Raw genomic sequence first — 16,013 nt, forward strand, 5'->3', positions numbered from 1 at the left:
ATGGCAAACCATAAAAGTTCGACCTAAAGCGCAGATGGTAGAAGTTTCGTAACACTCATAGTTGGAGGCAACGGACGGAAGGCCACTGTTCCAGTGACTATGTCGCATTTAAATAATGATTTTGATGTGAACTTTTGAAAATGTTTTTCTGGTCATTTTTGTATTAAAAAAGTTATTACGCAGATCCTGAAAGCTTCAAGAATACGCAACATGAATGGCATAAAATAAATTGCGTATTTTTTAATGGTTTTTATGAAGAGAAGACCATGCAAAGTGAAAAGCAAACGCGAAATGTGCGTTATGTCGAATATCCGTGATCATGCAGGAAACAATGTTTCGTTAAAGCTGAAGAAAACTTCACCGTGAACAAAAAAGCTACACAAGTACTGCAGATGCTATTATTGTGAATAAATAGTGAATATAACAAAATATTGATTCATTCACGAAAAATCGTTGCTGTAGCAAAATCTGTATCATAGACCTCACCGTAGTATTTTTGTCGAGATATTTGACATTCTGCTGAAGAATATTTTTATGCAGTAACAAAGAGAGCATAAACTGTATGAAATCCTGCCAAGTAATATATTTTGAAACTATTTTGTAGCTTCCACATCACACCTAAATCGGTATCATTTTAGTGGGGCTCGAAAACAACTACGAGCGTTGGATTAAGATTAAAAGAAATTTCTAGGACTGCTACAATGAATTAGCCCGACAATCAATTCTTTTTCCACAAAATTTACTTCCAAATCGCGATTGTCTAACAAACATTTGAGTGAAGTCCTTAATCCTCCCTATTGTTCACGACTAGCACCATGTGACTTTTTCCTGTTGCCAAATGAGAAAAAAACACGTTTGTGGAAATCATCTTTCTTTATCAGAAGTAGGGTAGGCGAACTGAACACGTTTCAAATTGCAACGGTTCCTGCTATCGTAATATAAGAATAAAGTCATTGAAACTTGTATTGCACACTAATCACACATTAAGACAGAATCACACATTAAATTAGAAAAAAATAAATTATAGAAATAAAAAATACATAAAAACTCTTCACAGAATATTCCTTAATTACTCTATTATCCTCATTAGGAATACTTTTCGGATGCAGGCCATTATTTTGCTCCTCTTATGTTATTGCTCGAATTTCAGGATTATCCAGTAATAACGCATTAATGAGCCAATATTTAGCAATAAACTTCTGTAAATATTTCACTGCTTCATCTGTGTTTCATTATATTCATTGACCGTAGTCCTGAATCAGATGTGAACTGTCGTCCTTCGTCTCCATTTATGTCATTTACCGCATTGGGTGAGGCGTCTAGGTTACGGCTGCCCGAGTATGCGGAGCGAGTGGTTTGACCGGTGGTACGTTACTTCGGGGTTGATGTACATGTTTTTCCGCATGTGTCTGGCGCATTCCCATGCTTCTAATGTCATCAATTCAGAATGCTATCCCACGTCTCAGAGAATGCAGCCGCCCCATGTCTCTCCTAAGATTGATCACACTGGTTGATAGCAAAATAGGTCATCCCTCAGGGCTTTCTTCGCCTTGTGTGGCCTTCATGTCTATCTGGTTTTATATATGTACCACTCTCATCTCCACCAGGGTTGCTCTCGAGGGGGGTCGGCTGTGGGTGGCACCTCTTGATTTATACTGAACAAGGTATTCTCGTGTGTCGGGAGGTTTACCGATTCTCCTACGCGCACCATCATCTAGTCGAACCTTCAAAAGAACATCTCGATGTGGCTAATGGTCTTTATTTCATTAATATTTTGTTGATCTATAGCTATGAAACCAAGTTTAGCTTGAATGGGAGGGATAAGATAGGTGTCAGGAAAAACGACGCAATGTTCCCTGCATCACTATGTACTTGTATGAAATATAGTATTCAAAGAGTTTTTTTTCTTTGAATGAAAATGAATTCTTCATTTTTTACTCCAATTCTTAATTTTTATATTACAGTGAATTGCGAAATTGGAAGTGTTCAGGAAAGAACTTTTGAATGAGCGTGATCCCGGTGAATAGCAAAAAGTGATAGCGAATTTAATCGACGGCTAAGACGCACCTCTCGGTTTGTACTGTGAAGGATATGTGAGTAACATGGTGGAGGAAGAGCAGAGTCTGTGAACCAGAGTGAAAATTGCCTTCCTTGAACGAATTCTGCCAAGAAGTTCACAGTTTAACGTCCCATCCGATGGATTGCGAACTCCAACTGTAATGCCCTCCACATAGCACTCCCAACCAGGGATCGGGATACCACCGAAAAACCCTGCCACCCCCAAATGAATGATAATTGCTGAGTGTTTGCATGGCAAAAGAAAGTTTGCTCAGAATATGTTGTTAAAGTATGAGTACACCCATTTTAATACATGACATGGGGTAACTCGAGGAGCATTAATGGTTAAATGTTTACTGATGAGAGACAGATTACTGAAATATACGATTTCTCTTCAGCGTGCTAAACGTGATATAGTGGGAGTTACCCGTGTAAGTGGTTTCATGATGTTCTCATTTCCCCTCCCCAAGACCACTGAACCCAAATTTACTCAATTAAGGATACAGGGAAATTCATGAAGATAGTACTAAACATAAAGGTGTGGTTGAGCATGTGAATTAAGTATTTTTTTGTCCAATTAAAATGCAGTTAAAATTCCTTAGTTACGGAGTAATTGCAACGCAAATATTCAATAGGAAAAATCATGCCGTTTCCATGAAAATTGTAAATTATAGTGGGCCATGTCCATACAATTAATCTTATCTTTTCTTAGAAGTTGAAAAAATAGTGTCTTTGTAAAAATCTACCGTTTTTTAGGTACGCTTCACAGCTTTCAAGATGACACCTCAAATTCCTTGCAAAGTTTTCCAGTCAAAAGGATTTTTTACCATTATTTTCTAATTAAAAGCTATAACACGGTATATATGATTTTAATTCATTAAAAAAGTTGATTTTCTACCTTACAGCGATAGAATAATTCCTTCGCCTCTGTTTATGGCAAAGATATGAGCTATTTTGTGATAGCCTGACAAATCACGATTGCGGTTCATTAATTTTCTGATATATTTAATCAGCAATGAGGTCATGATAGACAAAAATTAAATACGCGAAATAAATCTTTGTGGATTAGCATATAAACTCGTACAATAGCAAAGGTTTGGAGCAAGGATGAAATTTGTGGATCCAATATTTGAATTTAGTACATTGTCATGGGAGTAAAACAATTGATCATACAAACATTTTGTAATTTTGATAACTCTCCAATGGTATTCCAAATGAGAAGTAGGGGAGGACTCTTCGTTGATTGACGCCGGGCTCTACCTTATTTCATCCTTTCATTAGCATGCATTGCCTGATTTCGAACAGAAAACTGTTATTTAATTTACCATTTTTTCTTCATTCCACATATTTGTATTTTGTGCACTCTGCAGTAGAAATATTAAAATTACGTTTGCTATCACCTAGATTAAAAGGCATGAATATAGAATAAGAGTATAACACGCAGTTAATCAATCAATAATAAATGTATAGCACGAGTAATTCTGAGGCATTATATTTCGTCATATTAAATTTATTTTTTTATCTTGAGAAGGCGAATATAACTTGCGAAGTAGATGAATGAGATTTTGGAACACTTGCTTCACTCAGAGTTGCTTCAATCCTCAACCAAACTTCATATTTTTCAAATGAAAAATCAATTTTCTCAACGTATTATCAACGAAATGATTTTCCACAAAACATCATAGTCTCCAAATCGTCAACAAATGATTATATGTTTCCAGCCTATGCAAATTGGACTCATGAGAGATTTCAACGAGAAAATAAAAGATAATTTCAAAGGTGGTATCTAACGCGGAGCCATGGTAAGTAGATTTCTACATGTAATCGCCTTTGGCGTGAAGAAGGTGCAAAACACGGTTTCAGGATAACCACTGACGAGTGATTCACGAATGCCTCCCCGTGAGCCCACCCGTCTCTCAATTCACCCTCAGGGTTCCTCGGACCCGACGAAGCTATCACACTGGACGCCGTGCAGAAAGTCACCGGGGTGTTCAAGCTGAGTCACGTGACGCCCATTTCACTGCGCGGTCGCGTGTTCAACCCGCTGCACGTCGTAGCAGTGGATCCGAGGGAAAAGGTGAAGGTGAGGAAGTGTTTTCGCCCGCCAAAACTCTTCCGCTCTCCTTTATGACCTTGTCTTCCCTTAATCGCCACTCAATGTTTTATTTGCGTACTTTTAATAGGAATTTTTTATTATCGCTCAGCATCTATGTTGATTTTGTTTTATCTTAGTTATTACTCGTTAGAGTTTTTAAAATTAATTTTGAAGTTTAATTAATATTAACATACTACTAATAAGTGATTATTATGCCGATATACAGTTATGGTAAATAAGAAAGATTGAAGAAGTTTTAATATCCTGGGAGATTGATTTTATAAATCGTGAGGACAACCCATGAAAATGATCGAGTAGAAAAATACATGCCAATTGATTTTCAGAAGGCCAAAAATTATTGTATAGTTAGATTTTATTTCTTTTTAATTGCAGTGATTAATATATTCCCGAATGCCGAAGATAAGAGTAAGAAAGAGTTTCTCGATGGGAGGGACCCAGAAAATTACATCAGGAATGCATTACTGTAGGTACACTCATCAAAAGCGTTCGATTTTAAGTTAAATTGATGACCATAGGGCACTTATAGTAATTCATAAATTTACTCATTCAAATATAACCATTGTTTTTATGACATAATTTGATTTCAACAAGAATTCATCTAGACTTTTTTCTACACAAGGGGCAGCACACAAGGCTGAAAAGATCTGAATTAGGCGAGCAAGTATCCGAAAAGAACTTTTGCAATTAAAATAATGAGATTTAAGGCACATAACCAAAATCGATTAAATACCATATTCTACGACGACGCTAATAAGGTCAAAAAGTTCGCCCTTCACTTATAGTGACAAAAAGCTTTCTCTCGACATTCCCAATCCTGAGGAAAACTGACAGCTTAGAATCTGTTATGGCCTTTAAATATTAATTCATAGAGAGTTATAATTGATTTTATATGCTATTTCATGAAAATACAGCGCATGAATATTCATATGAAGAATAAATTGGAAATGCATCCCTACCTCCAGTCCTTTCACTGCCTCTCTTATAACTTTATCCGTGTACACCAGGAGCTAATGCGATAAAGCACAACCCTGATTTATACTCCTACTTATCACTGCTCATCCTCACTCCATATCTTACCTACCTACACTTGGGCAGTCTGGGATGCATACAGGTTTCGGATAAATTATCTATGCCTCCTGTATGTTCCTATTTTGTGTATTAAGCCAAAGGCATTCAATCTAAACTGCCTAACACCTTCTCAAAGCACGCGAAGCTGACATATACTCGTATATCATGATTGAATTTATGCTCTTTTTGATCACTGATCTCGGGACTGTTATTTCAATGCATCATACTCTACCCATTTTAAACCGAGTTGATATTTCTCGACGTAAAAAAATTGCTCTCCCCTCTATAATTTTATTGACGATCCTTACTCTACCGCTGGCAAAATTAAAATGATGGCCCTATAGACCAAATTTGCAACTACTCTTCTCTTTCTTAGAATGAAATTACCATTGGACAAACAAAAACTTTGACATTTGACATATCCCTCCCATAAAATCTCTTCCTCCTTTTTTTTGTAATGCGCAAGGTATTTATACAGCTATATTAACTGTCATCAACGGGAAAGGTCCATCTCACCTCTAGGTCAGTAACAATCATTTCAGTAATTACCGCATCACGACGGCCCAAATCAATGATCAGCTTTCCTTCTGAGAGTACGCATTCTATTTAAAATATTTTTATCTAATGTAACTGGGAAATTCAAATCGGGAAATTATTTTCCGATCTGATGGAACAAAGAATGAGAAAACTTGCATAGTTGCTCGGTTACCCGCGAAATAATACGTAATAATTTTCATGTTTTCAGTAAATTATCAACTGACCACTCAAGAGCGATGAGAAAATATATCGCATTCCCCCGCCTTCGGTAGTTTGATTCATTGGTGGGTTCCCTTAGTGTCCAACTCTGATCTAAGAGCGAGAACACAAGTAATATTCGACTAAAAGCCACTGGAGATCGTTCCTTGTTCGATGGCTATGATCTCCTGCGATGAGCAAGAGCATATTCACTGCCAGTGGTCGACGCCTTCGTCATCCTGACCACCCGATCTCACTTTGGCTTTTTCTCCGTACGCACAGATGATCCTGACGTTGCTGAGGCGCCTCGATTGGACTTCCTTCTCCGTGCTGCACACGGGCGACGCCGTCTCGTCCGACGTGTCCCGCATCCTCGTGTCCGAGGCGACGTACTCCGTCGAGCCCATGTGCGTGCTCTCGGTGCAGGAGCTACCAGCGACGTACGACGCAGAGGACTACGAGGAGATTGTCACAGAGCTGGCCACCGCCAAAAGGAAGGGAGGCGTCACGGTGGACCTCAAGGGAAAGCAGGTATCCATGCACTCCCTCCTCGCCATCGGTTTCTGAACGCAAAACACACATTGGTTTGGTTTAACAGTTCATTTGTTTGTTCATCTGTCTAGGATTTAACTGCTTCGGGAAGCGGGAGAGACACGCGATTCAATTTGCGTGGACGGTTGACTTTCAAGTATCCCGTATGCTCGAAAGTTTTTGCCATTTTTCAATACTGGATGTTTTTATAGAGAAATGTGATAATCAAGAAAATGCCGACAATCGACATAAGTGGTCAACGTCAGCGGTAACCAATGTTGTTATTGACTCGTATTGATTACGTCAGTGAAATCTGTAAGAACTAATTCAAAGAAACTGCGAGAGATGATGCGGCAGTACCTTTAACGGAGTTACCTTCTAATGATCATTACAATGCAACATTTCCAAAGAGTTGAAATCAATCGTCTTGACCAAGTTGAAAGATTTTTACGCTTCGGAAATATTGAATTGGTAAGATATATTCGAGATAAGATATAAAATAATCACAAATTGGCAATTATACCAATGATATTCAGGGTATTAAAAGAAAAAAACAATACTTCCGACCTTATAATGGATGTGATTTTGAATTTTTTCTATGCACATATCCTTGAAAACCCTTAGTTACAAGTTTATGTTAACGCAAGCTCTTAATCGAGTTTTTCCTTTAAGGAAATATGAATGTTCATAACAATAGATTTTTGTCTACTGTATACTATTTTCAAGATGGAAGTCTGAAATCACAATATACATGTGTTCTGTCGTTAAAATTTAGTTCCCGCATCAATTAAACAATTTCACAGATACGAAAAATTGGTTCCCATTAAATGTTTTAGTAAATCTAATGATATTTAAATAAATATCTCTTTTCAATGAAGAAATAGTTACTATTATACCATGGTCTGGGCTTACATGCAGATTACCACGATCTAATATATGCGTTAGGGCCTAGAGAGATTAAATTTCCGAAGGCATATTTTAGTACAAACACATTTTTCTGTCGAATATAAACAATATAACCTACCACACATGCACGCCAGGTTCGTTTAATATATTTCAATATAAATCGATAATATGTGTTTGAAATTTATTCCTTAGCTCGTCCAGCTTGCCGAAGAGTATGAAATGTTAAATTTCAATAATTATGCTGTGGTGTTATTGGCATTGAAGTAGCTAGAGGTGGGTCTGCTACTTATTAGAGAAAATACTGTATGCCAGTATGAGAAAATGGGAACAAATCCTCGATTCGGAGACGGTGAATGGGGTAGGCTTATTCTATTTCCTTCTGTACATGAGTAATGTGTTAAATACTTACTTGAAATTTGGGTTATTTTAAATACAATCAAAAAAATCCTCCTACACTGATATATTAAATAAATATTCAACAGTTTCAAATGAATTTCGCTGTGAAGGTTTCCGCGAAGTGTAGCGAATGAAGATTCAAATCTTCCGGGATTTCTTCCGCGTGGGTCCATTTTCTAGGACGCAAAAAATTGGCCCCAGAAAATGGATCAACGCGAAAGAAATCCAGGAAGATTTGAACCTTCAGTTCCAAATTAATTTGCATAAATAGTTACTAGGCTAAAGCCTCACTAGTTGTTGAATCAACGGAGTGCCTTTATCCATTCTACACTGATCTCGATTAATATCCCTTTACCTTCATCTATGGCTTGGAAAAAATTTAGTCCCCGGATGAAAATATCGTAGCCTAAATTATGCGTATGCCATTCCTATGGTATTAAAAATCTAAAGTTGTGAGAGATGGTTTTTGAAGAGGATGCTAAGTGCTTAGATATATGATTTCCAAAAGTATGATTGGAATTGTGCAAGGGCATATGTTAAATTGGAAAAATAAATGGTCACTAATGAAAGCAAAATACATTTCCATTGTTTCGCCATCAATTTGCGATTACCAGAAATCATCGTATTGAGAACTATAATGCAAATTAAAGAGGTTAACGGTAGGCATAGGAAAGTGTGACATATAGGTAGTCTATCAATGGGTACCGTTAGGGGACCCTGAACACACGCTTCTTGTAATTCCATTTGATCTGTACTCCCTTGTTTGAAACCAATAACTTGACTACCACCAAATATTTACGGCTTGACTGAACGGGCGCTGTTCCATGATACAGCTCCTAATATGATCTGTAGTAATTGTAGTGATCGATTTACATGGAAATACGTAGGCTATGAGTTGCCATGTTTTCGACAATTGAAGGGTGCGTGCAAGTCCTGTAGATAGACGCGTTGGAATGAATTTTTTTCGATTCATTATGGTTATCATTTGCTTTTTTGTCTTCTTGGTTTACTTAACTAGAACATGGTTTAAAACAGTTCGAATCATACTGTAATTAAATCAACACAGTCCATGTTTTAAAAAGATCCACTTTCAAAGAAATATTTTCACCCTAAAGAACTTCTACGCTCTTTATTCAATTCATGTAATTAACTAGGGCGTTGGAGTCACCAAGAAAAATTATTTCCGCAGGCAGCCTTCGCAGCTGCGGCCGCTGCCGCAGCCGCAGCCGGCCGAGGTCCCCCCGGAGTCGTGATTATTGGTTCTCTACCCGGGCCGATTGCCGACTTCCTCCGGTACGTGGAGGTTTGGGGGCTGAGCAGGAGCTCGGCCGTAACCCCTTCGAACGCAGCCACGGCCCTTGGGGGCGTAGTGCAAGGGCCGGACGAGGCCGCCTTCGTGGTCAGCGTGTCTTCCACAGGCTTGCTTCCTGAGCTGGCGGCCTTACAGCTGGGGCCTACGACGAGCGTACTCGTCATTCAGGAGACGGTGGCCGTGCACAACGGGGACGACGACGACGACGATGAAGAGGTGAGACGGTCAATGGCGACAAATGCCACCATTTTAATATTTTAACATGTATTCATTTGCGTCTCTGATTATCGAGGTTGGCGATGCAAATGCCGATTATTTTAATTATTTATTCTGAAGTTCCAAAATATTATTACTGTAAATAGCCGTTGGTTATAGCTTTCTCTAGCCGTTTTTCAGTTGATAAGGGATTCGAAATGGCATTCGGGAATTGGAAGTTAAATTGGGAGTTAAAAGAAAATTTGGAATTTAATTTTAATCAAAAGGATAAAAGACCGTAAATGATTTCGTAGACTGGAGTTGCTTCAAAGTCCCGAAATGGAGTTCCCCTGCTAATTCGCTGACTGGTAAGGAAGTTGAGAAGCTCTGGGGAGGGTGGCTAACTATACCTATCTTCTCACCATTGAGTGGTGTCCACTTCCTCCTTATCCCCACAGTTGCCTCCTGCGTTGACTCCGAGGAGAGAGATCGAACCTCCTTGCACTCTCGCAGCAACCGCGTGGGTCACCTCGCTACAATCATGCGCACTTTTCTACTCAAAAGCCAGGAGGCTCCTCTCCGCCTTACTTAGGGAACCACTACAGGGATTCTTTCCTTCTGAGTGCTCCCAGGCCGAACTCTAGTTTGTTTCCCAGGGACCGAGACCCTGCCATGTAGTCACTTTTTTCAGCATGAAATTTAAAAATTTAGCATATGGTCGCAGCAGAACCCCAGAAAATAAATAACAAGCCTGTCGAACTATTATGGAAGCTCTTTATGCACTGGCGCTTTTCGGTTAATGTACTCAATCCAATATTGTGTTATAAGGCCCATCGGCGTTTTCATCGTTGCAGTAGACCCCTAACCAGAATTGTTTCAAAAAGAAATTAAGTAAGTAGGTAACATTAGCAACTGCATAGTCTCCATTCTGCTCTAACAGCACACTGATCCCCAGATGTGTTAACGGAAGAAGTCGCTTCGGTCGTGACAGATACTTTTGCAGTGCTTCCTCCAGATGTCACAAGTGCGCGGAACAATATCTGGGGAAAGGCTACGACGAACCAAAGGAGCTGTTTTGCTGCATATGTTGCCACGAACGCCTTGCCTTTTCAAAAGGCTATGCAGTGTGGTCCAAGAATGTTGAAAAATAACTTCCAAATTGTGTCAACGGAGGATCAAGATCTCGAACCAACCAGTACGCTAAAGGAGCCGGAAAAGAAATCTTCTACGAACACTCATGGACCCATAGCACCGCCGGAGCCTTCGCTAGGGGAGCACAGCCAATATAACCCACGGACACCTGACAAGACAATCGAAAAGACAAGAGCCAACAAATGCGGCAACGAATAGATGCTGTTTTCCTTGACCTCCCTCCTCTGTAACACCGAAGGCTGAGTCTGCATCTTCGCTTTGGATCCCCCTTGGTCAAAATAAATGAAACTTTTTAGGGAACGAACAACCACATTTAACGCAAATAACTCCCAAATATGGGACATACTCGTAAAGCTTCTGGGGGACACACGAGTCTTCCTATGAGATAGGTGCCCTCGCTCAAGAGTGGCCACAGGGGAACCAGAAGACCCGCCATAACAAACCACTAAAATGGAAAACGGCGGAGCCAACGGGTTTAACCGAAAACTAACCCGGGGAATAAGGCCCGAGACACATGGCAATCAACGCTAAGGAACGCCTCCTCTGAAGAACCCGCGTGTTCCGACCAGAGACCCCATCCGGAAAGAAAGAACCGCAGACGATATCACTTCCTACTTCCGCAATTTATTAGCTTTATTTTGAATACATTACTTTACAAGTTTTATCAAAATATTATCTAGTCCACCCGTATTTCCATAATTTTTCCCCAAAATTAACATGCCAACAATAAAATTAACTATGCTAATTTCAGAGTGCCATATGAGCTAATTTACTTTTGATTAATTGGAGTGTTATACTATATTCTATAATGACCTTCAGCAAGCATTCACTTGAAGTCCAACTAACCTTACCCTTAGTAGTAGATTTAGGGGAGGCGACCGAAAGCTAAGGTCACCATTAGGGATGGATAAGAAAGAAAGAGAAGTGAAGACCCGAGGATCATTAGCCTACTCTTAACGAAAGGCGCCAAGGGGTCCGCAGCTTAACGTCCCATCCGACGGACGGCGTAATCACTCTCCACAAAGCAGCTCAAGTAAGGATCGAGATACTACTGAAAAAAATCTGCCGTCTCCAGGATACCAATGAGAAGCCAGTAGGTTAGCCACCGCACCATCCCGATCCCCAAACCTAACGTATGCTAACACACTTGGTTATACTGTGGCTGATTTACTCAATGCCACGTACCCTCCACCAGTAATTCATAGTCACTGGTATTGCAATTACGGTAAGATATATTCCACACCAGTTAACGGCCCCAAGCGTTCTACCAAATGGTAAGGTTCTAACAAAAATTGGATCTTCATTCCGTAAAATTCGATTATATTATAATCTCGTAATTTATGCGCAAGTACTCAGGATTGAAGTGACTTCTAAATTAACAGCTTTTCCTAAAGCTTATGTGGTCTTCGTCAAGTAAGTCACATGAGTCTTCGTCAAATAATCCTGGGTCTCATTCTTACAATAATTCTTATCACAACTCTCTACGAATAGTAAGCTCATTGTTTTCAAATTATCTATGTCAATAATGATATACAAGAATTATTTACTGAAATGCCTTTCAAATTAATTAAATTAAAGTTTTGATCCTAATTAAGACTCTTTCATTACCGGACTCGTTTAACGAGCGGCGGCTTGGCATCTTTGGCAATTGCATCGCCAGAGAATCTGGGTGGTGCAATAATTAGTCTAAGGAAATTCCAAAATGTTATAATTCTTGAATAAGTGCACAGCGCAGACCAATAACATCCCGAGGGAACTCTTGAGTCTCTCTCTCGAAGTTCACATAGCAGTAATGAAGATGACCAATGATACCAATTGAAAGGCTTCAATAAATGTTTTACCTACTAAATCTACATTGGCGCTGTCTTAATCCTCAGAGTGGAAGGGATAGTAATTTAAAATCGTGCTCTGCGATCTTCTATGATTTTGAAATTTATTGATTGTAATCTTTTTTGAAAACTAAAGTAATTATCACTAACTCGTTCAAATACACGCCTTCATTAGGGATGATGAAACCACGATGGTGCAAATGGCACGGTGGTATGCTCTTCGGTAAAGTTCAGTCAAAAATTTTGAAATCGAGCCTCAGGTTACATCATGGACGACTCGAAGGGACCCGGCCTCGACGTACCGAGTTTTTGATTCCACAGATTAAGCTCGACGACAATCGGTTTTTGCATGAAAAATTCAAGTCCCTGCAATTTTGGAGGCTCAAACATTTCGAGGCCTTCCACAGTAAGCCCCATGACCGATAGATATTTCCTGGTTCCTACTTGGAGAGAACCCAAAGGCAAAGGAGCCATCTAAGCATAATAATATTATGCACAATTCAAAATACCTTAATGCACAATAAAAATTTCATATTATTGTCACGTTATACTAAGTCCACAAAAACTGTTATCAATAATTATTTTGCTCTTTCGTTCGCCATGAATAATTTAATCAAATATTTAAAAAAATATTTTCAATTATCAATTTTATATAAAATCAATATTCTCACGTTTCAGAAGGATGAACATAGTATTTTTCTACAATTTGCAGCTCCATGACGATCGAGATGAATTCCATATGAATCCACCTTAAATTTTCATTTCTTTTGAAAAGAAGTGATATCCATGTTTTTCTTCCTCCTATCGAGATATTTCAGTGGGTAAAGTGCTGGGTAACTGACCGGAGGGTCATGCCTCGATTCCGGGTGACGCTCCCGGGCAAACTTAGCTTCACCCAAACTCTATGATGTTTTGGTTACCAGAACTTCGTTGGAAACCACAGACGGCATAGGGAAACGATCACCTCTACCCTTTACAGTAGATATCACACTCCGTGTAGGGCTTAGGATTACACGTAGCTGAGCTTTACCCTCACCTATCATACTAACCACAGGGTTGAGAACTAGGGTTAATATCACCCTTCATACCTTTCCCTTCAAGAATAGGCAAAGTCAAAAACACCTGATGTCAGGTTGTTTCAGGAAACCTGTTAACTTTTACTCATTTCATTCATGCTTTCCCATTATTTCATTATTATTATTATACCCTCCCATGGACTACAACCTTGATGTGGTGAAGGGGCTTGTACGTTCCGATGAAACCTAGAGCTGTGCAAGAGGGAGCAATGATTATTGCTCCTGGTAGGGCCACCCATGCCAGCTAGGTCGAAGTTTACGATCCAGACGAAAGGTAGCCCACGCAGCGTCTGTTCCTCAGTGAGGCGGCTGCTAAGGTGTCTGACCACAGTGGGACGGCCAGTAAGAGATGGTGTCACGTTAAAAACACTATTTAGGAAGGCAACGGGAAACCACCTCAATTATTATTCCCAAGACTTTTATGATGGACAATATAGAGAATATGAGTCATGGAGACTACGGGACTCGGCCCAATCGGCCGTTTGTCGTGACCGGCAACGGGAGAGGCAAGGCTTCCGCGGTTGCCATCTACGGAACCCTTGCAAAGGAAAAACGACAGCAGCAGGACAGAAGACACAGAAAAAGAAGACCGAATTAGTTAGAATAGGATCTTGGAATGTTACAACAATGTTAAGGAGAGGAAAATTAGAAAATATAAAGCGCAAGATGGGTAGAGGAAACAGACATTTTAGGCCTATAAGATGGAAGGATAACGGATATTACTAGAGTGATAATTATTGAGTGGTGTACAGCGGAGGGGCAACAGCCAACTAGAGGTTGGAATAATATGGAATATAATGGAGGAAAGAGCGTAGTCAACATACAGAAATCAACGGACCGAATACTAATTGTAGAGATGAAAGCAGAAACGACGAACTTTGTCATTGTTCAGGTATACATGCCAACACGCATTCATGAGGAAGAAGAAGTCGTTAAGATATACGATCAGTTAGAGGACATAATCGTGCGTGTTCCTGAAGGGAAACATTTGATAAAGTTTGGGGATTGGAATGTGACGGTAGGCGAAGGGAGAGATGGTGATGAGGTGGGGGACTACGGTTTAGGTGCGAGGAATGACCGCGGGGAGAAAGCAATTGAGTTCTGTAGGAAACAGGGGTTAGCCATCACCAACACTCGGTTTAGACACCACAAAAGGAGTAGGTATACATGAAAAATTCCAGGTGACTCAGAAAGGTATCAGTTACATTATATTATGGTTAGGCAATATCTGGACTGATTCGTAGCATCTAATAGGAAGGAATCTGGTCGGAAGACTTTGTGAGATCAGTTTTAGCTCTCATTCCGAAAATGGTAAAGGCTAAAATCATGTGAGGACTACAAAGCAATAAATTTGATTACCCAAGCAGCTAAAGTTTTTCTGAGGTTCATCGAAAAAAGGATGGAGAGCAAGGCAAATGATTACTAAGGGGATGATCAGTTTGGGTTTAGGAAGTGGAGATGCAAGCGCGATGCCATAGGAATAATGAGATCACTAATCGAGAGGAATAAAGAATACAATCAGGACGTATTTGCCTGTTTCATGGATTTCGAAACGGCGTCAGATACAGTCAATTGGGAAAAACCAATGAATAAATTGAAAAAAATAGGAGTAGATTGGAGGGGAAGGAGATCGCAACCTGTACATGTATCAGATTGCTCAGGTGCGAGTGGAGGGCGGTGAGTCCAGATGGGCAGTGCTAGGAAGAGGTGTAGGGTAGGGTTCCCCATTATCAACGGTGCTGTTCAACGTATATAGTATGTGGAGGAATTGATTTAAGAGGCATGGGAAGAACTGGACATAGGAATGAAAGTCGGCGGGGAATTCGTAAAATCAGTTAGGTCCGCTTATCATCAAGCGCTAGTTTGTCAGTCAGCCAATGGGTTGCAAATATTTCTGAGTGAATTGGAAATTCAGTGCGATAGATATAGGATGAAAATATAAATATGCATTAACAATAATAAAGATTATGCAATTTTCCAGAAAGAGAAAGCCTAAGTTAATCGTTTAAATAGAAGGTCGAAAACTAGAGCAGTTGGGACAGTTTTATGTATCTCGGAAGTGTTTTGGACCAACACGGTCAAAGTAGGAGGGACATAATGAGAAGAATTGCGCTAGGCAAAGAGGCTTTCACAAGGAGGAGGGAGTTGATGACTAGCAAGGATGTTAAGAAAAGACTCGTTAAAACTTTGATATGGAGCATAGTTATGGTGTGCGGCGCGGAAACGTGGTCACTGAAGCAGGAGGATATGCGTTGTTTGGAGGCTTTTGAAATGTGCGTGTGTACGATGGAGTAGGTGAAATGGATCGAAAGGAAAACAAAGGAGGAAGTACTAGTTCTGGTGGGCGAGGAGAGGGGCTTGTTGGGAGAAATCATAAGGTGTCAGGAAAAATGGATGAAGGGCATATTGATCGACAGTGGGATGTTGAAGACTGTGATAGAGGGGAGAATGTTAGGCAAACGAGGAAAGGGCAGAAATAGGATAGGGATGTTGAACTGGATGAGGGGAGGAAGAAGTACAAAGAGATGAAGAGGGACTTGTTATAGAGTAGGATGTTGGGTTATGTTTTGCTAGGAGTGACAAAGTATTTATTTATGAGTTGTGTCCATACTAACCTACCTTAACCGGTAGATTATCTA

General features: G+C 39.9%; 1 protein-coding gene across 1 annotated transcript in view; it reads left to right on the top strand.

Moving 5' to 3' along the window:
• LOC139687990 (uncharacterized) overlaps positions 1 to 16,013 on the top strand; it is a 109,606-nt gene that overhangs the window by 63,405 nt on the left and 30,188 nt on the right. The window contains exons 4-6 of the mRNA XM_071585380.1: positions 3,990 to 4,141; positions 6,260 to 6,508; positions 9,000 to 9,338. Coding sequence (XP_071441481.1) covers positions 3,990 to 4,141; positions 6,260 to 6,508; positions 9,000 to 9,338 — 740 coding nt within the window. The remainder of the gene's footprint in view (positions 1 to 3,989; positions 4,142 to 6,259; positions 6,509 to 8,999; positions 9,339 to 16,013) is intronic.

Source organism: Hetaerina americana, unplaced genomic scaffold (assembly GCF_022747635.1).
Source record: "Hetaerina americana unplaced genomic scaffold, ioHetAmer1.1.p SCAF_2, whole genome shotgun sequence".
In the NCBI taxonomy this organism is placed as follows: domain Eukaryota; kingdom Metazoa; phylum Arthropoda; class Insecta; order Odonata; family Calopterygidae; genus Hetaerina; species Hetaerina americana.